The sequence below is a fragment of the Triturus cristatus genome, chromosome 4_2 (genome assembly GCF_964204655.1).
Source record: "Triturus cristatus chromosome 4_2, aTriCri1.1, whole genome shotgun sequence".
NCBI lineage: Eukaryota > Metazoa > Chordata > Amphibia > Caudata > Salamandridae > Triturus > Triturus cristatus.
Genome location: NC_140586.1, coordinates 163,545,995 through 163,568,529, shown reverse-complemented (window position 1 = coordinate 163,568,529; position 22,535 = coordinate 163,545,995). Strand labels below are relative to the sequence as shown.

Sequence of the window (22,535 nt, the reverse complement as noted above, 5' to 3'; positions counted from 1 at the left end):
TGAGTGGTATGGAGTGGACTGTTATAGGATGAAGTGGCGTAGAGTGTAGTAGAGTGTCATGGAGTGGAGGGTTGTGGAGTAATGTAGAGTGGAGTGGTATGTTATAGAGTGGTGTTTCGTGGAGTAAAGTAGAGTGGTGTAGAGTGAATTAGATTGGAGGGCCATATATATATATTTTTTATTCTATAGAGTTTTATATAGCGCGAACTTGACCCAAATCGGGTATCAGAGCGCTTTACATAGTACCCGTTGCGTTACATGAGGACACAAAAAAATAGAATGGAGTAGTGTCGTACAGTGGAGTGGCATAGAGTGGCGTGGAGATGAGTTGGGTAGTGAGTTGTAGATAGAGTGGAGTGGCATTGAGGAAGCTGCATAGAGTGAAGTAGAGTTGCGTGGAGAGGAGTAGAGTGGAGAGCCACAGAGTGTTGTAGAGTGAAGTGGCATAGAGTGAAATAGAGTGGATTGGCAGAGAGTGGAGTAGAGTGCTGTAGAGTGGAGGATCATGGTGTGTCATGGATTGGCGTGGAGTGGCATAGAGTGAAGTGGAGAAGAGTGGTGTAGAGTAGGGTGGCATAGAGTGTCGTAGAGTGGAGTGTCATGAAGTGGTGTGTCGTAAGGGTGGAATTTTGTGGAGTCACTTAGAGTGGAGTAGAGTTGTGTGTCATAAGAGTGGTGGGTTGTAGAGTGGTATGTCGTAGAGTAAAGTGTCGTAGAGAAGACTGCCGCTAAGTGGCGTAGACTGAGGTAGGGTGGAGGGGCGTAGAGTGGCATAGAGTGGAGTAGAGTGTCGTGGAGAATGCATGGTTTGGTAGTACACTGCCATAACCGCCAACACATTTTCAATTGAAATGACCATTACATCTGTACAGACACAGTTTTAGTGATAAAACTATACAGTGCACAAAAGATAAAGGGCCTTATGTAGGTGGCCTGGCATTTACCACTTCATAAATACCGAATCATACCGATTCGGTATTTATGAAGTGGTAAATGCTATGTAGGTAATTAGTCGGTAAATATTACCGATTCGGAATAATTCGGTAATTACCGAATCGGTATTTACCGAATCGGTAATGAGGCATGCCTCATTACCGATTCGGTAAATACCGATTCGGTAATGGGGGAGCACATGCAAGGGTGGCAGGGTGTCACATTGACACCATGTTGCACCCCTGATTCGGCCATGTGTGCACATGTGGCGCACATACATGCTCTAAGGGCATGTATGTCTGCCACATTGCACACTTCTAAGCGCTATCAAATGCTTCTACACATCCATTCTTTATTTACCACCAACTATTAGTTGGTGGTAAATACCGACTCCAGACAACACCCACACACTCCCCCTACATCTCATTTCTGTATTCGGAATTTACTGAATCGGTAAAATTACCGATTCAGTAATTTTACCGATTCGGTAACTTACCGAATGCAGAAATGAGCCCCCTACATCTCAACAGCGAAAATACCGGTCGGTAACGGTATAATTACCGAAAATCGGCCGTTACTGACCGGTATTTGGCTTCCTACATGAGGCCCAAAGTGTGGAAATAGCATCACCTACGGTATTGGTTTATTTTGACCGAATTTAAATATTTTTTCCACCACACTTCAGAATCACACAAAAAATGCTTCATTTGTGCTTTCCTAATTCTGATATATTCCGAAATATTTGCACGGTTCATTTACAGACATTTACATTTTCTTGTGTGCCTTTCACACTCCCAGATTGTCAAATAAATCCTCTCACTTTGAAGTCAAAGAAAGAAAAGTCATCATCAAGCTCCTTCAGGAAACAGAGCTTGACATTTGACGTCTGTCTTTGAATTCACAGCAAATGTGACAGACCAAAATTTAAAGGCCTCTTTACATAAAGCCAGCACTTGTGGAAGAATACTGTAAACATGGTATGTTCCACGGGAAGGACAAAGGCATGCTGGTCAGCCTAAAACAGGGGTCTCCAACCTTTTCACTAACAAGAGCTACTTATGTTCAATGAAAACCATCCCGAGCTCCTAATAATATTAGTGTTGTACACATCAGACAAGATTACATTGGTGACCACCCTATGCATGGTTACCAGTCGTGATCTCCTCAGTGTAGGATTGCCAGCAGTAATGTAAAAATGGCTTAGTCAATTTGGAATGACTCTACAAAGGCAGTACATAAGAGTCACAGATGCAATGTCCCCTGGCACCAAAGTAATACTTTTAGTTATAAGTCTCGCAAGACTACATGACTTATCATTTAAATATCAGATTTAAATAGATTTAGGAAATTATGGTTTCTGAAAACACACACAGTTTCATATCAAATACACACTTTTGAATTTGGGTATACATATATAAATTCAACCAAACAAAAGCTTCTTGTTTAGTAGGCTGGACTGCAAACAGGAGAGCTACTCACAGGCAGCTGGAGAGCTATCAGTAGCTCACAAGCTACTGTGTGGAGAAGCCTGGCCTCAAAAAACATAAAGCCAGCAAATGTGAGTTACAAACCACAAAGCGATGGGCGGAATGCATTCCTAGGTCAGCTTTCAGAATGTCTAGATATGTCTTACATATATTTATATTGTGTATTTTGGAGTTATTGTTGTCCACAGATACAGCATTGATACATACATTTTGTGGCTTCCTGAAGAAGGCGGTGTGCCGAAGCTCGCGTTGAGAAAATGATAATATTGACTATAGACACAATCTTTACATTATAGTAGCTGTGTTAGAAAGAAATGCTCTATTCAATGTACCTGGATGTATATGCATATCAAAGCACAATAATTTATCTTAATGCATTTTTGTTTGTTGAGTGCAGGAAGGGTGTGTATGTATGGGTATATGTGAGTAAAAGAAAGCGAGGTGGATGACATGCATTGTTTTTATGAATTAATGGATGCATTTAATTATATAGAAAAAATATATAGCAAACACATTAGCCTTTAATAATAAACATTTCTATTTTTGTATTAAGGTATATATGTTTTTTTCAAACACCAAGACTGGACAGTGGACCAATTAGCCTACCATAGGCACCAACCTCAGAGAGTATACCAAATATTTTTAGCAGGAAAACAATATTGTGTGCAAACTTCAAAAGTGCCCTCTGTCCCAAGGCACCACCCTTATCCCTCAGGGTCAATTGTATATATAACTTGTATCAAAATTGCACCACATTCCAATTCGTATATAGTCAACTTAAGTCCTAACCAGTCCATTTTCATGAAATGGTTCAGATGTCTTCTTTATTGTTTTTATTTTCTCTCTTTTTAAGAAAAGCAACAGCCAATGCGTTTCGTTCTATAAACAGAACTTCTTCAGGGTATTTGTGAATTCCAAGGTGTCATTAGATAGACGATTTTAATATCACTCCTAGGTTTGTCTTTTAGTACTGTGCTCTTTGCATATTAGCCTTATTATTTTCATATGTAAGTCAAAGTTGATTGTAGGGTGTAATGACTTGATATGATAATCACTCACGGTTCTCCTGGGCATAAGTGTATCAAGCCCAGCGCATCGCGTACCTTGCTAAGGCTGTCAATCCACCCGAAACTCCTCGGCGTTTCACAGTTACCGCCGTATATATGTTTTTTTCCTTTTGTACGTGCTTTCAGTTCTGTCTCGTGAATGAATAGTTGGCTAGGATCTTTTCAAAATTGATTTCTATCCCTGCCGTAGGAACCCTAGTTATTAGCCGGGGAACCCCTTTCTTTACAAGGCAGATAATTCTCTCCCATTAACCCTAAACATGCCTCATACAGGTTTAACTTTTCACAAAAACAAAAAAAAATCCTCATCTTCTTGGTGGAGCGAGATATTTTTTGTGGGGGGCCAAGGAGGTTAAAACAAAAATGAAAAAAGTAGAGCAGACATGCTTTTCTAAAATAACAATTTCATGGCAAAATTGCTTAGGTAAGGGGTTAGAGCAACAGGAGGACAGGGAGAAAAAGTCTACACAGAAGAATTCGGAGAGCAGAGGGTGGAAAGGGGGTAGTTAAAGAACCACAGGAGTGAGAGACATCATTAGGTGCGATACAAGGACATGGAGGGTGGGGGATAGAGAGGCTTGCAAAGGAGAGAGATAAAACACGAAATTCACATTGAGTGTTTCAGAAAGAAGACAAGCATTCCAAAGCCAACAGATTTCGCCTATGCGAGAGCTATTGGCTTTGCCAGTGTCTTGTAGCCCTGTTATACAGCAGAGTGGAGGGAAGTAGAGTAGAGTGGAGTAACATGGCGTAGAATGGTGTGAAGTGGTGTAGAGTCGAGAAGAGTGGTGTGGAGTAGATTGGCGTAGAGTGTACTGGTGTAGAATGGAGTGGGGTAGAGTGGCTTGGAGTGGCATAGATTGGAGTGGAGCAGAGCAAAGTGGAGTGGCATGACATAGAATGAAGTGGAGTAGAGTAGAGTGGCATAGAGTGCAGTGGCAAAGATTAGAGTGGCATTGTCTGGAGTGGTGCGGGTAGAGTGGCGTAGAGTGGCACTGTGTGGAGTGGAGTGTTGGGGGAGCAGCCCAGAGTGGAGTTGTGTAGAGTGGCATACAGTGGAGTGGCGTGGAGTGGACTGGCATAAAGTGCCATGGCTTAGAGTGTTGTAGAGTAGAGTGGCGTAGAGTGCATTGGCATAAAGACAACATATTTTCAATTGAAATGACCATTACATTTGCACAGACATACAGTTTACAGTATATAGTGAACAAACTATAATGTTTGGAAAAGTCATCACCTAGTGCATTGATTTGTTTTGATCGTATTAAAATATTTGTTTATATGCACTTCAGAATTACAATTTTTTTTGCTTCATTTGTACTTTTCTAATTCTGATATATTACATATCTGTACAGTTAATTTACAGTCATTTCAATTTTATTGTATGTTAGAAAAAACCCTTTCCTTTCACAGCAAGATTATTACATAAATCCTATCACTTTGAAGTTAGAGAAAGAAACGTAAACACAAATCTCCCTTGGAAGACAGAGCCTGGCATTTGACCTCTGTCTTTGAATACACAGTAAATGTGACAATTGAACAAGATCTAAAGGCATGTTTACAGAAAGTGAGCACAGAGGAAGAATACTGTAAATAGAGTTTGATCCACAGGTGGGAGGAACGCAAGCTGGACAGCGTAAAACAAATAAAGCTAGCAAATGGTAAGCAAGAAAGTGTGAATTAAAAACCACAAAGCCAATGGTAAGCAATGGGTGAAATGCATTCCCAGAAAAGCTTTCCAAATGTTCCCAAGCTGTCTTTGGCCAAGCCATACAGCTGTGCTGTCTGGTAGGCTTCAACCTAAAAAGGCAGAACTGAAGGTAGGACAGCACATCACCTCATTCCCATCCTCTATGGGCCTTGTAGGTCAGGGGGCATAGCTGTTGGCTGCGGATGTATGCACAACCATAGATTTCACAGCAACAGAAGAAAAACATCACTGACCATCATGGTGAAAATAAAGTGCCCTGCTTCCCACCAGTAGCAGGCTTGTTGATTCTCACCTCCTGTCCTGGGGGTCGGTGCTGCAGTAGGTCACACTGTTAACAGGATAATGACGTCGGAAAAACAACCTGTGGGAGCAGATGGGGAGAAGGAGGGCAATCAGTAAAAATTAACAGTGTTTAAGACCAGACTCTGCCACAATGTTTTCACACCCCCTACCTACACAAAATTGGCCCTTGGCCCATCAATTCACACCTTCTTACCTCAAACACCAATGGTGGTGGAAACGAGCAGCCTCATTGTCTCTTATCACACATTCCCTGAGTGCCAAAATTCTTTTTACCCTCTGGCACTGCATCACACCTTCTGGATTCCAGAAACAGCCAGGCTTTTACCCTCATCTTACTACCCATGTAGGCCAAATACACAGTCTGGTACCTCACACGTTTTAGATGAATCTACAGACATCTGCTCCTGCTTCACGGCCAGGACAGAGTGTGTGCCAGAGGAGAAGACACTGACCACTTACCTGACACCTGTAAGGTGCCAGAAAACCTCAATACATGCAACCATGGATTCCAGATACCATTCCATCTGCCAGTATCTCACAGTATGTGGAGCCAGAAAATCTGCCATGACCTCATATCTAAGCTATCCAGAAGCAGTCACCTCACACTGCCTGGGCACGAAAAACCGTATCATCAGTCCCTCACCTCATACACTACAGCAGCCAGAAACTATGTGATCTGCCACTACCAAACGCCCATAGAATTAATTAAACCTTACCTTCTGGTCTCCACATCACAAACCCTGGTTGCCACAGAGTACTGCACCAGGAGTCGAGTACTCGACAAAACAAGAGAAACAAGTCTCAGAAACCAAGTTAAAAGATTAGCTAGCAGTACCGCTCTCTCTAGGATCTGCGCTTGCTGGCGCGGAAAAAGAAAGAACTGACGTCAGAGCATGTGGGCGTGTCTAAGTAGCTCTGACGACGTCTTCTCGGCGACTACGACGCCATGACGTATGCGAAGCCGCACGACGACGCCTACCGACGCGCAAGGGTACTGCTGACGAAAACTTTCCGGATCCAGTCTGACGCCTGGGGATAGTCTAAGGTAAGGAATCTATCACTAAAGTGTCTCTTTCAGATCTATTCTTAAAGACTTTTATTAATGATGGTGCTAGGCCTGTACTTAAAATGGACATGTCCCCTCATCCATGTTCAGTGGATTACTATATTGTTTTCTGATGAAGGCCTACAGTGCCAGTCTTGGTTCAGAACACCTGCTGTGACGGGGCTTACCAGACCTTAAGCCAGCACCCTATTGAACTAAGGCACAGGGAGATGACCCTCACTGGAATTGGGGTACATGAACTTCAGATGGTGAATCTATAACAGATTTACAATGTACACATTATGATGAGAAATAGAGTGTGCAGAGACGTCTCACTATCCTGTTGCTGTACAGTCTTCAGTGTGAAGTTGATGTGAGTTCTACTACTATGAGGCTCATACTTACAAATCAGGGATGCCTTAAGTTAAACTTCCCGCTACCCAATGATAATCTGTGTGATCTTTGGTAGGTGACCGTCCGTCACTGAGATATCTTGCCAGCAATGGTTTATGGTGTGAGGAGCTTTGTATCACTCAAGTCTGTGACTATTTACGATGAGGGTGGGTTTGCATGAGCACTGACCATGTTAGCCATAGTTGGTTTATACTCACTTCCTTTGATTATCGGTCAGGGTGATGCCCTGGGCGGAGACCTTGAAGTGCACGAGGCCAGCTGTGGGACGTGGATTGCAGGTCAGGGCCATGCCAATGGCACGCGATACAGCTTGGGGACCGGTCAAGGACTCAGTCTCCACAGAGGTAAGGTACAGCACACTGCAAGCTGTGAGATGGTAAAACAATATTTTAAACTCTGCTAATAGACATCAACCCACGTCTGCACAAACACACCACACCCAATCTATACCCACACTAGCTGTGCACACCTATCTGTCCTAATCTGCCCATGTACCTGTCCTTGCACCTGCATCCTCTGTGTACATCTATCAGCACAAGGTTTCTCCCACACTCACCATTCATAGGAATTCATTGCATACACCCATCTGCTGCAGTCTGAAGTTGCACACCTAAAATGGCTCCTGCTCTTCATATGTATACAAACACATCTATCTGTTTGCACACTATGTACACCTGCCTGTCCCAATCTGCATCAGTAGGTGTGCTTCAGCCACCTGATGCAGACGTACCTACACCTGTCTGCATCTACTCACCTCCTTCCACCCCTGCAAGCTTTGTGTACACTTATCGGCCCCATTCTACACCCGTAAGCCTGCTCTCTTGATGTGTACATACCTGCCCCCTGTCGCAATAAGTCGGCGGCGGTGCTCAGGTTTGTGGGAATCGTCACCTCTTGATTCTCCTCCATGGGATCTGTGAATAGGTAAGAAACATCAGCAAAGAGTTGCATGCAAGGGGGAGAGTGGGCATTTCTTTCCTACCAGATGATACAGTGACTGTATTGTATAGTGCAGACTATGCCATTGCAAGCATTCCCTTTTTAGGTCTCGCCTGACCTGGTCTGGCGAGACTTTTAGTGAGGGTTCAAATAATGTTACCATGGCCAGCCTAGAGCTACAGTGCATGTGTGTGGGCGCGTGCGCTTAGGAGCAGAGGCACCATATGGCAAACCTCATCATGCTCATTAAGCGTCCGCGATCACTTTCACTTTTGCCCGCGATCACTTTCGTGGCGCCCCTTTGATGTTCTCGTTCAAAGAACATCAAACATCAAAGACCATGTTGTTGTGTTAATGCTTTGCTGCACCCGTTTGACTTACAATGTGCTTTCTCTTTCCACAAACTCGATGTTTGTATTCCTTTATTTTGATATGCTTTTAGTATTACTGTCACACACACAATCACACACACAACCACAACCACACACACAACCACACGCACAACCACACACACAATCACACAACCACACACACACAGCCACAACCACACACACAACCACACACACGACACATACAACCACACACACAACCCCCCCACACACACAACCACACACATACACACAACCACACACACACCCAACCACACACACACAAGAACCACACAACCACACACAACCAACCATACACAACCACACACACCCACAAAAAACTCCACACAACCACACACACAAACAAATGCACAACCACACACATAACCATACATAACCACACCCAACCACACGCACAAACACACACAACCACACACACAACCACACACACAACCACACACACACACAACCACACCCACAACCACACCCACACACAACCACACCCACAACCACACACTCACAACCACAACCACACACACACAACCACACACACAACCACACACACACACAACCACACACACAACCACACACACACACACACAACCCACACACACAACCACACACACAACCACACCCAACCACACATCCACACATACACCTACAACCACACCCACAACTGCACCCACAACCACACACAACCACACACACACACACACACACCCACACACACAACCACACACACAACCACAACCACACACACAACCACACACAACCTTACACACAACCACACACAACTGCACAGACACAACCACACCCAACCGCACACACACACACACACACACACAACCACACACACAACCACACACACACACACACACACAACCCCACACAAACAACGACACACAAACAACCACACATACAACCAACCACACACCCAACCACACACAACCACACACAACCACACACAACCATACACACAACCACACACACACACACAACCACAACCACACACACAACCAGACACACAACCACACACACAACCAAAACCACACACACACACACAACCACACACATCACACACAACCACACACACAACCACACACAACCAAAACCACACACACAACCACACACACAACCACACACACACAACCACACACACACAACCACACACACAACCACACACACAACCACACAAACAACCACACACACAACCACCCACACAACCACCCAACCACACACACAACCACGCACACCACACACACACAACCACACACACACAACACACACAACCACACACACAACCACCCAACCACACACACAACCACACACACACACAGCCACACACACACATAACCACACACACACACAACCACAACCACACACACACACAACCACACACACACAACCACACCCAACCACACATCCACATCCACACACACACCCACAACCACACCCACACCCACAACCACACACACAACCACACACACACAACCACACACACACAACCACACACACACACAAAACGACAAACACAACCACACCAAGCATTGGCATAGCCAATAGGTCTCGCCTTTGTGACCTTATAAGTGTTTAGCCTCGCAACAGTTGATGTGGTAGCACCAAGGATATTGTGCTGCACAACTAAAAACTTAGAAGGTCCCAAAAGCGAGACCTATTGGCTATGCCAATGCTTGCTCACCTGGCCAGCTGTGCTGTTTTATGTCCGAAGTTGGACAGGGATTCAGGGAAATTGGGAGATCTCCTGACCATGAAGGTATGTACCTCACCTGTAAGTATTTCTAACTTTACTACACAGGTAAGCATTTTTAAATTTTTAAACATAATTTTCAAGTTCTTTAAAAAGTGGTTTTGGTGCGGGTAGAGGTAAATGGGAGTAAGGATGATGTTAGGGTTAAGGGATCAGTAAATAAGGGTGATTGTATCCCCTATGGGTTATTAGAGGTAAAAGGAGGTAAGGTTGATTTTTTGGGTTAATGGGTGGGTAGAGATAAAGGGAGGTATCTGTGACTTTAGGGTTCAGGGGTGAGTGGAGGTAAAGGGATGTAGGATAATTTGAGGTTTTGTACTGGGTAGAGGTAAAGGGAGGTAAGGGTGATTTTAAGATTTAGGGGTAGGTAGAGGGAGGTAAGGGTAATTTTAGAGTGTATGGGTGGGTTGAGGTAAAGGGAGGTTAGGGTAATTTTATTGTACAGGGGTGGGTAGACGTAAAGGGGGTAGGATTAATTTTAGGGTTTAGGGATGCAGAGGTAAAGGGAGATATGGGTGATTCTAGGGTTTAGGGGAGGGTGAGGTAAAGGGAGGCAAGGATCATTCTAAGATTATGAGGTGGGTATAGGTAAAGTGAAATAAGAAATAAAAAAGGAGAGAGGGTGGGTGGGGGTGTCCTCCCCCTCCCTAAAAATAACATTAAAATAATGTATATGTGTGTATCTGTATATATGTAATCACTGAAAAAAATAAATGTTAAAGGGGCGTTATAGTTAGGCAAAAACGTTAGTTAAAACATAACTTTTTAAATCAACAAAATCACTGAAATTCTCCAGTTATAGTTACCTCAAGTAACTGTTACTAATGCCCTAAATTTATTATAACTCGTGCCCATTAAGTTGAATTTCTTGTTTTCCGGATCACGATCTCAGAAGGCAAGTTGGTCACTAATCTCTTCCTTAAATATACTGCAGGCAACAGTAGCCTTCATGGTACTAGTCTCCATACAAATAAACTTAAATGGAGCATACCATATGGTGAATTCTTCAGGCCTAAAAGTAACTGTAGCATTGACGAGAGCTTCGTCAGAGAAGAGCCCATTATGAAGGAAAGGTTCAGAAAGGTTCAGGAAGAGTGTGTGTCCTGACAAAGAGTTGAAACAAGTAGAAGACAAAGTGTCTGTGGTCACGGGGAAGGAAAATGCTACTTACCCAGTATGCATCTGTTCTTGGCATATAGAGGTGTAGAATCAAATGCCTTGTCTTGCATAAGGGACGATTAGAATGCAAGAAGCCATCATCCTGATCATTTGCATAAACACTCGGGCTGGCAATGAGTGTTGAGGCTGAAATTGTAATATTAGATTTTGCATGGTGAGTATCCTGACTGGGTTGGGGTATGCTAGAGCTTTGCAAGTATCTATGTGACTCCCAGATATGTTTGTGTGCTGGATGGCTGGAGGTGAGACTTGGTGAGGTTTACAGTGAATCCTAAGTCATGAAGTAGTTGAACTGTCTCCTGAGTGTGATGTAGGCAACTGTGTCGCGATGTGGTTTTTATTAGCCAGTCGTCCAGGTAAGGGAAGACATGAATGTGTTGTCTTCCTTAATGAGCTGCAACTGCTGCCAGGCACTTGGTGAAGACTCTGGGTGCTGTAGTTACACCGAATGGGGGAACTTTGAATTGATAATGTTGTCCGTCCACCACGAACCTGAGATATTTTCTGTGAGCTGGGTGAATGGGGATATGGAAATAGGCGTCCTTTAAGTCCAGAGTGGATAGAAAGATGCCTTGCAGAAGCAGTAGAAGCACCTGTTGAAGTGTGACCATGTGGAAGTGGTCTGACTGAATATAGAGGTTTAGCTGTCTGAGGTATAATATAGGCCTGAGAGAGCCGTCCTCTTTGGGAATTAAGATATACAGGGAGTATATGCTGGTCCCTTTATGATGTAATGAGACTGGTTCTATCGCCTGTTTTTCCAAGAGAGGGAGAACCTCTTGTTTTAAGAGAGTGAGATGTTCTGGTGACATTGTATGTGTTCTTGGAAGAATATTTGGGGAAGTGCTGGTAAGCTCCAGGCAGTAACCATACTGGATAATTTGTAGTACCCACTTGTCTGAGGTGATTGAGTTCCAGACAGGTGGGAATTGCGAGAGACGTCCCCGACAGGAGTGGAATGATTGGGGAGTAGTGGAGGGAAGTCACTGTCGGCAGGGGAAGTGCGTGTGGAGGTACCTCTGTTTCTTCCCTTATTGTTGTTTCCTCTATAACCTCCTCGACAATAACCTCCTTAGACTTTGCGACCTCAGTGTCCTTTTTCATTTTTTCCAGCGAGGTATCGACAGCTGGTCCGAAAAGATGTTCTTGATCAAAGGGCTGATTAAGTATGGAGGATTGCACCTCCTTTAAAAATCCCGAAATCCCAAGCCAAGCGTGTCTGCGCCGTAGCACGCTAGTATTTACTGCATGAGCTGCTGTGTCTGCTGCTTCTAGTGCACATTTAATGGAAGTATTAGAGATGAGTTTGCCTTCCTGGCTCAGGTCATTAGCCTTTGCTTTGTACTGGTCAGTTAAGTGCTGCATGAGTTGTTCTAACTCATCGTAATGAGCCCTATCATAGCCTGCTAGCATAGCCTGAGCGTTTGCGATACGCCAATAATTTTCAGCCTGTGTAGCCACTCTCTTACCTGGGGCATCAATGAGTTTGGACTCCTTGTCAGGAGGGGGGGTGGGGCGTCACCTGAGGTTTGAGTTAGTTCTCTTGCGACCGTTAGAGACTACAAGAGAGTCCAAAGGCAACTTACCTTTAATGTAAGCAGGGTCAGTAGGAGCAGGTTTATATTTCTTGTCTACTCTGGGTGTGAGTATTCTTGCCCTAACTGGGACTTTAAATACCTCCTGTGTGTGCTTTAACATGCCTTTTAGCATAGTTAAAGAGTGAGTAGATCTTTGGGAATGAGTGAGTGTTTCAAAGAGGAAGTCATCTTCCAAAGAATCTTTATGGAGCTCCACCCGATGATACTGGGCAGCTCTGTTAATGAGTTGAACGTATCCAACATTATCATCAGGTGGGGAAGGTCCAAAGGGATACAGGTCAGGGTTGTTATCTGCATCTGGTTCCTTGTCATCATTTTCCCAAGGGTCAGTGTCTTGTGGTATAATGTGATCTTGTGGTATATCCTGCTCTCCGTCTGCATCTCCATCACCATCCCCATAATCATCATGCTGTGTGGTAGGTGACGGTGGAGGTGGTGGTGAATTTGATGGTGAGATAATCAAATCTTCCTCTGCTCCTTCAGCTGGATGCTGGATATCGGAATCTTCGAAGATGTCCGGTATGGAGCCGCTGTGATGTTGCATCTCGTGGCGTCGAGCCCGACGATCAAAATTGTCTTTTTCGATCGGAACGATCGACACGCATCACAGTCCTTTTCGTTATGTTCCGGGGATAAGCAGAGGTTGCAGACCTTGTGCAAATCGGTGCGTGGAAATTTAGCATGACACATGGGACATAGTTTAAATGGAGTCCGTTCCATCGACTGCTATTGCGCTGAGTTCGAAAACAATACCGAACCAGAGCGCAGCATTACACATCTGAACCTGATGGTGGAAAAAAACAATCTAAGGATGGAGTCGATGCTCATGCGCACTATCACCGAAAGGAGGAGTCACCTACCTCGTGACTGGAAAGACTTCCGGACCCAACACTAGATGGCAATCTATGCTAAAGCATATATTCTACAGCTCATATGCCTCGAACACAATGTTTGTTCTCAACGGACAAGAGGACTGTAGGAGGCACAACTTGTTTTATTTGTACATACAATATGGCTAACAAGCAATTAAATAAGATCATGAGCAAACACTGGCACCTAATTAGGGCGGACTGTATATTGGGATCCGAGATAACTATACACCATACAATCACTTATTGGAAATCCAAATCCTAAGAGACACAGTAACATCTAGCTATTCACAATCCTAAATTGAAATCTGCAGGTGGCTAAATCCTGAATAGACTTCTACAAATGTTGCAACTGCAAGTCCTACAAAGTGCCTACAGGGAAAGAGAAAAAGATACAGAAACACATTACTTGTGCCACTGACTATTGTGTGTATGCGCTCAAGTGCCTATGTAGCGTAATATATGTAGGAAGTGCCATCTTTTCGGATTGAAAAAGAGCGTTTGAGCATATCAGAGCGATAGGGAACATAGACACTGTTAAACCCTGTAGCCAGGCATTTCAGAAGCAAACACCAAAATCCTGTTTTATTGCAATTTGTTGGAATTGACAGGGTTGAATGCAAGGAAAGATGTGGTAATAGATAGAGAATGTAACACCAAGCATCTGAATGGATGAGGAATTATCCATATTTCTATAACACTGTGCCAACGAAAACAGGTTACCTGCATGTGTTTTTGACTGGCTTATGATTTAGGGTTGTGACTTAATGTAATTGTAATTTCATTTATATTGCGCTTACTATCCCTGAGGAGGTGTCAAAGTGCTTTTTCGGCAATTAGCACACTACTCCTGAACCCATAAAGGATTAGTGGTGAATTAGTATAGTAAAATATGAAAGTAAGTTGAGTGGTAAGATATGTTAGTCAGTTATTTGGATTGAGAAGGATAGTGGAGGGATAGAAGAGGGAAACGATTTGCAATTTATATAGTGCTTGCTACCCCTGATGAGGTGTTGAAGTGTTTTTTTGGCGTGTAGCACGCTACTCTGGAACCCATAAAGGATAAGTGGTGAATTTGTATAGTGAATTATAAAGTAATTTGAGCAGTGGATATGTTAGTCAGTTATTTGCATTGAGAGGCATAGTGGAGGGATAGAGGAGGGAAAAGGTTTGCATTTATACAGCGCTTCCTACCCATGATGAGTCGTTGGAAGTGCTTTTCGGTGAGTAGCACGCTACTCCGGAACCCAAACAGGACTAGTGGGAATTAGTATAGTGAAATATGCAATTAATTTGAGTGGTGGACATGTTAGTCTGTTATTTGGACTGAAAAGTAATAGTGAAAAAAATAGGGAAGGGTCTTTTTTTAGTTTAAAGCCTCGGGTGGAGGGGGGGGGAGGGATGAGTAAAGGGGAGATGGACGGGAGTTAGTATAGGGAAATAGTAAATTAATTTGAGTGGTGGACATGTTAGTAAAGTATGACATCTATCTCTAAACCTTTTATAATTTGGATCTGGAGCAGTTCTTTATCTATTGGTGGTTTATATTTCAGAACCAAACAACTTCATTATTTTTTTATACCATGTACTTTTTGGTTAGAGTATTGTATCGCAATTGCTTACAACGTCTGTAGTGACAATGTCCTTAAGGTGTCTAGATTAAATTGGTGATCCGTGTAAAATGGAAGGATGTAATGTTGTTTACCCATATGGCACAATGTTTCTGATTTTTTTTTTTAGATAGATTGCCCACTTGAGCAACATTTACAAAAATCTATTTTGATGCGTCATGTTTGGACTGGGTACACATTGAGATTCTCCAGAGATTTTGATTTTACTGTTCTTATTTGAGAAGCACCATTGCATAGAGCATTGGTTTCCTTTGGATTTCAGTTATTATAGCCATTCCATTATGTGCTTTAATGCCACCTTTTTTGCAGTATAAGGAATATATTACTTACCATGTAAGCATCTATTCGTAGCGTGCAGTGCAGTAGTTTCATATGCTTAGCATACTCCTGCCATCTAATGTTGGGTTTGGACGTTTGCAAATTGTTTTTCTTCAAAGAAGTTCTTCGAGTCACGAGGTATAGATACTCCTCCTATAGTCTGTGTTGTACATGATCATCGGCTGCTTTATTAGTTGGCTCTTTTTAGCTCATCGGGTGAACTTAGGGTATGAGCAAGATAGTGACAGAAAAGATGAGCATGAGGGTAAACATTAGGATAAGTTAAAATATTAATAAAGAAGTAATTGTGTCAACCAGTAGCTTCCGGGGAGGACGGTGGGTGCATGTAAATCTATGGTATTACACCCTACAAATACATGCGAAATGGAAAGTAACATATTCCATTCTTTTCATGCGTTGGCCATAGATACATATGCTTAGCATCGAATGTAAAGCAGTGCTGCCAAAAGCAGTGGTTAGCTAGTGGTTGACGTAGATGTTTGAAAAACTGTTTACAGTGTAATACAGCTTGAGCCACGCTGCCTGTAAATTAGCTAAGACATCAACACAATAATGTTTTGTGACTGTATGTGGATTATTCCATGTAGCTGCTTTACAAATATCCGCTAGTGGGATGTTTCCTAAATAAGCAATTGAGGCACATTTTTTTCTAGTGGAGTGAGCTCTTGAAGTTATAGGTAGTGCTCTCTTTGCTTTGTGACAGCAAGTCTGAATACATCTAACTATCCATCTGGCTATTGTTGCTTTGGATATAGGGGAACGTTGCTGTGGTTTGGAAAAAGCAACAACGAGTTGTTACGTTTTATGAAAAGGTTTAGTTCTCCTGATGTAATACATTATTGCTCTTTTAACATCTGATGTGTGGCGAGCTCTCTCTGCTACTGAATCCGTTAAAGGGAAGAAAACCCGTAACTCTATTGTTTGGTTCGCATGGAAAGCGGGCACCACTTTAGGTAGGAATTTTGGGTTAGTACGAAGTACTGATTTTGTTGGATAGATTTGGAAGCACTTAGATTTTCGATTTATTCTTCGAAGGGATGCAAAAGTTACCTTACATGTGAGCAATTCGAAATCAATATTAAGTTTCAGACTGGTGCTGGTGATGTGGAAGGCGGAATGACTCTTTTTAGGCCTCCCATAAATGCTTTGATTACTTGAACTTTAAAAAGTGACATATGTTGCCTGTTTTGCATGTGAGCAGCTAGAGCTGTTAAATGTAGTCTTATTGATGTATACACAAGGCCTGCTTGCTTTAAACGGAAGAGATAACCAATGAGGTCTTGTACTGTTGGTGATAGTGGTTGGATTTGTTTGTTTAAACAGAAATGTACAAATATTTTCCACTTCTCTGCATAACATGCTTGTGTCGTTGGTCTACGTGCTTGTTTTAGAATGTTCATGCATTCTTGTAGGAGATTAAGGTGTCCAAATTTTAAGAGCTCAGGACCCAAATTTCCAGATTGAGCTGTACGGGATTTGGATGTATTACCATCCTGTGTTCCTGAGTTAGAAGATGAGGCCAGGGAGGTAGCTTTTTGTGTGGCACTACAGATAGTTGCAGTAGGTCTGTGAGCCATGCATGGTGTGCCCATGTTGGGGCCATTAGGATTAGTGTGAGGGATGTTTGTGTTAGCTTTTAAACCACGTATGGAATGGGTGGGAGAGGGTTAAAAACGTAAGCAACAATCCCTGCCAGTTGATCCATAGGGCATTGCCCTTTGATTGGCGGTGAGGAAACCTGGAGGCGAAGCTCTTGCATTTTGCATTCTCTTGTGTTGCAAATAAGTCTGTCTCCAGGGTTCCTCACTGTTTGATTTTTGAGTGGAGAAGTGTTACGTCAATTTCCTACTCGTCTACCTGCTTATGTGTTCGGCTGAGCATATCTGCTAAGTCATTGTCCACCCCTGGTAGGTATTCTGCTAGAAGGTGAATTTTGTTATGTATGGCCCAATATTATGTGTGCTCCGCTATGAGGGCAAGCTGTAGAGAGTGTGTGCCCTCCTGTTTTTTAATGTAATACATTGCAGTCATGTTGTCAATACGGACCAGGACTACTTTGTTGTGAAGATGGTTCTGAAATTGAATTGCTAGAAACTCTAGATGATTGAGCTGAAAGCGTTTCTGATCTGGTGATAAAAGACAACATACTGTGAGGTTCTGCATATGTGCCCTCAACCCTAAAAGGACGCATCTGTGGTAATAGTGATTTGCAGAATTGGGGCTTTAAAGGGCCAGCCCAGTGACAGATTGCCCTACCAACACTAGATCTTGTAGATGCCCCTCGGCTTGAGACCATTGTGATTGAAGAGTGCGCTGAAGGAGGTGCATATGTAGTCAGGCGTTTGGTACTATGGATATGCACGACACCATAATTCAGAGAAAAATCATGACTGTCTTCACTGTGACATGATGATGCGGTTGAAACTGAGGTAATGCTGACTAGAACTTTTGTACCTTTTCTGGAGTGGAATAGGCTTTGGCTGTTACGGAGTTCAATGTTGTGCCTAAGAATGGCTGCACTTGCAAAGGTTGGAGGTGTGATTTTGCTGTATTGAGTGTGAAGCCTAATGAGTGTAGAAGGTTAATCACTTTTTGTGTGTCCTGTAGACATTGCTGTCTGGTGGGACGTTTGATGAGGCAATCATGTAAATATGGGAACACATGTGTGCCCCCCTTCTGAGAGGAGCTGCTACCACTATGAGGCATTTGAAGCTGTAGTTACTTCGAGTGGTAACACCTTGAATTGGTAGTGCTGCCCATTGACTTGAAAACGGATATAGCGACGGTGTGCTGGGTGTATGGGAATGTGGAAGTAGGCGTCAATGACTGTCATGAAATCTCCTTGCTGTAGCAATGGTATCACATCCTCTAATGTGACCATGTGAAAGTGTTCTGAGGAGATGTATCTGTTGAGTGGCCTTAGGTCTAGAATAGACCTCAACATCCCGTATTTTTTGGGCATGAGGCAGTATAGCGAGTATACCTTGTGTTCCAGATGTTGTTTTGGGACTAGATGTAGATCCCCTTTTTGAAGCAGACCTTAAAAATCCTCTTGGAGGAGTGCAAGATGTTCTGGTGCCTTATTCTGTGTTCGTGGTGGTCTTGTGGGTAGGGTAGTTGTAAAGCTCTAGGCAGTATCCGTCCTTGATGAGGGAAAGAATCCACTGATCAATGGTCATTTGTGTCCAGTGTTGTTGGTACTGTAGAAGCCATTCCCCTACTGGTGTTATATGTTGAGGTGGAGGCTTAGTTAGTAACTGCTTAGTAGATGTGTTAGTTTTGGATGTGGAACCACAACCTCTGCCTCGATTTGTTATATAATGGGGTCTGTAGTAGGTTCCCCTGGAATATTGGGACTGGTATGAGCTTTGCTGTTTATGTGCATTGCCTGGGTCTAGATGAGCCAGGTCTTGCTGCACCTCTAAACTGTCCACTCCGAAAGGAGCTTCTATGCTGGAATGTTTGTAGGTCACCCATGGCTTTGGCTGTGTATATATCTTTTTTTTTAAATTTCTCTAACTTCTCACCTACTAGTGGTCCAGATAAATATTAACTATCAAAATGTAGTGAATTTTGTACATATGGCTTAAAGCCCGAGACTCTAAGCCATGCATGGTGCCTAATAAGAATACTGGTATTGATTACCCGTGCACTGGTATCGGCAGAATCTAGTGCGCATTGGATGGTGGCATTGGAAATGATTTTGCCTTCCTCCGTCAACTGAGTCGCTCTTTGGCGATATTGTTCAGGAAGATGCTACAATAGCTCTTGCATCTAGTCCCACTGGGATATACTATAACAGAGAAGTAAACCTACTGAATTAGCTATGCGGAGGTGATTAGCTGCTTGTGTAGCAACACATTTTCCTGCAGCATCGAATTTTTTATTTTCCTTGGTGTTATTACCCAGAACTTAACTGGCTGCTTAAAAATCTCTTCTGTGGATTTAAGCCTTTCTTTCAACATAGGTAAGAATTGTACTGTTCTATGTGAACTAGTTAGTGTCTCTACTAGAAAGTCATCCTCATCTTGTAAAGTGTGGAGATCCACTTCATGATATTGTACTGCCCTACTAATCACCTCATGAAAGGTTGTGATATCATCTGGTGGTGAGGGTTTTGAGGGGTACAGATCTGGTTTAGTATCATCAACAGGGTCTACATCATATTGATCCCATGGATCACTTATAATGTCTGGGTCCCTCTCTGGGTCTTCAAAATATGGAACATCATATGGTGCTATATCCTCCCCTGCATCAAAGTCACTCATTGAAAAGGGTGCAGTGATGTGTGTAGCTGCTACAAAGGACGGTGCTCAGGTGAATGTGTAGGAGCTGGTGAAGTTGCAGGTGGCGTTAATACAGGAAGCAGAGGTGGCGGAAGAGGAGATATAGGTGTAAAAGATTGTGGAGGAAAATAATAGGGCTGGTGCCCCTGTCTTTGCGTTTCTTCCTGGGAGCCTTAGGTGGATCTGGCCCCATGATCTTCTTCGCCTTTGGAAGTGGGTCTGTTATGGTTAGAGGCAGTTTTGCCACTAATTTGCCAGTTCATGGATGACTCAATAAAGGCGTTTGCCCTTTATTCAGCTTGTCTTGAAGCTTTTCATGAATTGACTTAACAGGCCGTTGTTTGGGCTCTGATACTGTCGCTGGCACTTTCTACACCAAGGGTAGTTTTGTTGCCAACAGGATTTTCTACACTGATGATTTAGGCAGCTGATGGTGTTTCAGGGCCAAAGGTGACGTCAGGTCTTTTGGCGCCAAAGGTGTCTTTGTGTCAGTTTTGGCTCTGACGCCTTGTGGTGCTTCAATGGCACCAAGTCTGCCAAGCACGCCTCACATGACACCTCGTCGCAATCCGGGGACAAGCAGAGATTACAAACGGAGTACTGGTCCTGCCTGGAATACATGGCATGGCACTTAGGACAGAAACTAAAAGGCGTCTTTTCCATCCCTCATCATCGTGGAGTAAAGGAAGATGGTGTCTGGAAGTAAAAACAAAGGACAAACTGGGCACGAGCCAGGGCGAGCGGATCAAAAAAGTGGAAGGACCACCAATAGGTGCAATTGCTGTCGATGTTTGTGTCAAAAGGTGGTGAAAATGGGGCTCTGGAACTGCTTTGTGGCAGGAATCGAGCTTCGGTTAAGGAGCTCCGAGATCACATCCAAACCCAATGGCGGAAAAAAAACAATCTAACAAAGGACCTGATGATCATGCGCAACACAGACTATAGGAGGAGTCACTATACTTCTTAACACAAATAACTTCTTCAAAGAAAAACAAGTTGCAAATGAACAAGCCCAACACTAGATAGCAGGAGTATGCTAAGCATGTGAATTTATGGCCAACACATGCTACAAATACAATTTTTGTGCATCTTGTCATTTTATTTTCTGGTCAGATCACTTTTCACTGAAGCACTTTTTACCTTACTGGTATGAACTTATGCGATCTAGGATTGTAATATATTATATCCATGAATTAAGAAATAATTACTGATTCATGGATGCAAGGTTACCCCAGTTGTATTAAGAATATTCTAGTCACTATATTAATTATATTGTGAGTGGAATGGAATTGTGTGGCATGCAGTGGAACTGTGTGGCACGGAGTGGAATTGTGAGGATTGCAGTGGAATTGTGAAGTGTGCAGTGAAACTGTGTGGCATGGAGTGGCGTGGAATTGTGTGAAATGAAATTCTGTGGATGTAGGGGTAAGAGCAGTGACTGCCCGTATAGGGCGTGTTACCGGGGCGGTGACGTGGGGCAGAGGAGGGGCAGGGTAGGGGGTTGCAAAATGCGGCATACGGCCGATTGCAGGTAAGTTACGAAAAAAATAAATAAAACGAATTTCGTTGCGCGCTCAGCATTGCCAAATGCGATGCAGCGCGCGCAACAAAATTCGGTTTCTTTATTTTTTTCGTAACTTACCTACAATCGGCCGCATGCCGCATTTTGCAACCCCCTGCCCTGCCCCTCCTCTGCCCCACGTCACCGCCCCGGTAACACGCCCGATACGGGCCGTCGCTGGGTAAGAGAAGTGATGGTTCAATGAGGTGAGGAGTATGGGCGCACCAAGGAGTGAGGGAGGGTGCACTGAGGAGATCGGTAAGGGGGAAGGAAAAAGAAGTGAAGGGGAAGGGAAAAAATGACAATGCAAGTATGAGAGAGGTAAAAGTGAAGGGACAAGAGAGGTGTGAGCACAGGGAAGGGAAAGGTGAGGTTGTAAGGAAGGGAGAGACTGCAGGGAGAATAAAATCGAGAGATAATGCTAAGTCTACAGAGGAAGGAGGGGAGCGGTTGGAGGGAGAGAGAAGCTCTAGAGATGGGGGTGCAAGGAGAGGTGAACTGGAAAGGTGAACTGCAAGAAGAAGTGAAGTGAAGGTACAGAGGCAAAAACGAGGTTATAGGGAGGAGAGAGAAAAGCAGAATAAGGGAACGATAGTGATCATGGTCAAAGGAGGCCAGAAGATAAGAGTGCAGGGAGGAAGGAAAGATGAAGAGTCAGCGAGGGGGAACTGAAACTACAGACAGAAAAGGGTGTGAAGCTGTTGTGGGGCTGCAGGAAAAAAGAGCTTTAGATGATGACTGTGAATGTACAAAAAAGAATAATTGTGTAGGCGTGCAAGAGAGAGGAGAGGAAGTGGAACTATATCTAGAGGGCTATCATCACCTACCTTTGCTGGGGATCCTCAGCCTGCAGGGTAGAGAGATGGGAGTGATACTGTGCTGTGAGACCAAAGCCGGCAAACTCCCTGGATGATAAAAGAAAAACAAAAAGAAACAGTTGAGCTTAATAAATATGAACCTAAAGACCAACTACCCAGCTCTCGTACTGCGGACAGAAGAGTGCACGAACTGGGGCCCGTTTCATTGTGAAATCGCTG

General features: G+C 43.6%; 1 protein-coding gene across 6 annotated transcripts in view; it reads right to left on the bottom strand.

Moving 5' to 3' along the window:
• TNS2 (tensin 2) overlaps positions 1 to 22,535 on the bottom strand; it is a 345,238-nt gene that overhangs the window by 4,521 nt on the left and 318,182 nt on the right. For all 6 annotated transcript variants that reach the window (XM_085600920.1, XM_085600922.1, XM_085600921.1 and 3 more), the window contains 4 exons: positions 22,326 to 22,403; positions 7,797 to 7,874; positions 7,158 to 7,326; positions 5,491 to 5,559 (listed from right to left, as the gene is read on the bottom strand). In XM_085600920.1, the coding sequence (XP_085457046.1) occupies positions 5,491 to 5,559; positions 7,158 to 7,326; positions 7,797 to 7,874; positions 22,326 to 22,403 (394 nt within the window). The remainder of the gene's footprint in view (positions 1 to 5,490; positions 5,560 to 7,157; positions 7,327 to 7,796; positions 7,875 to 22,325; positions 22,404 to 22,535) is intronic.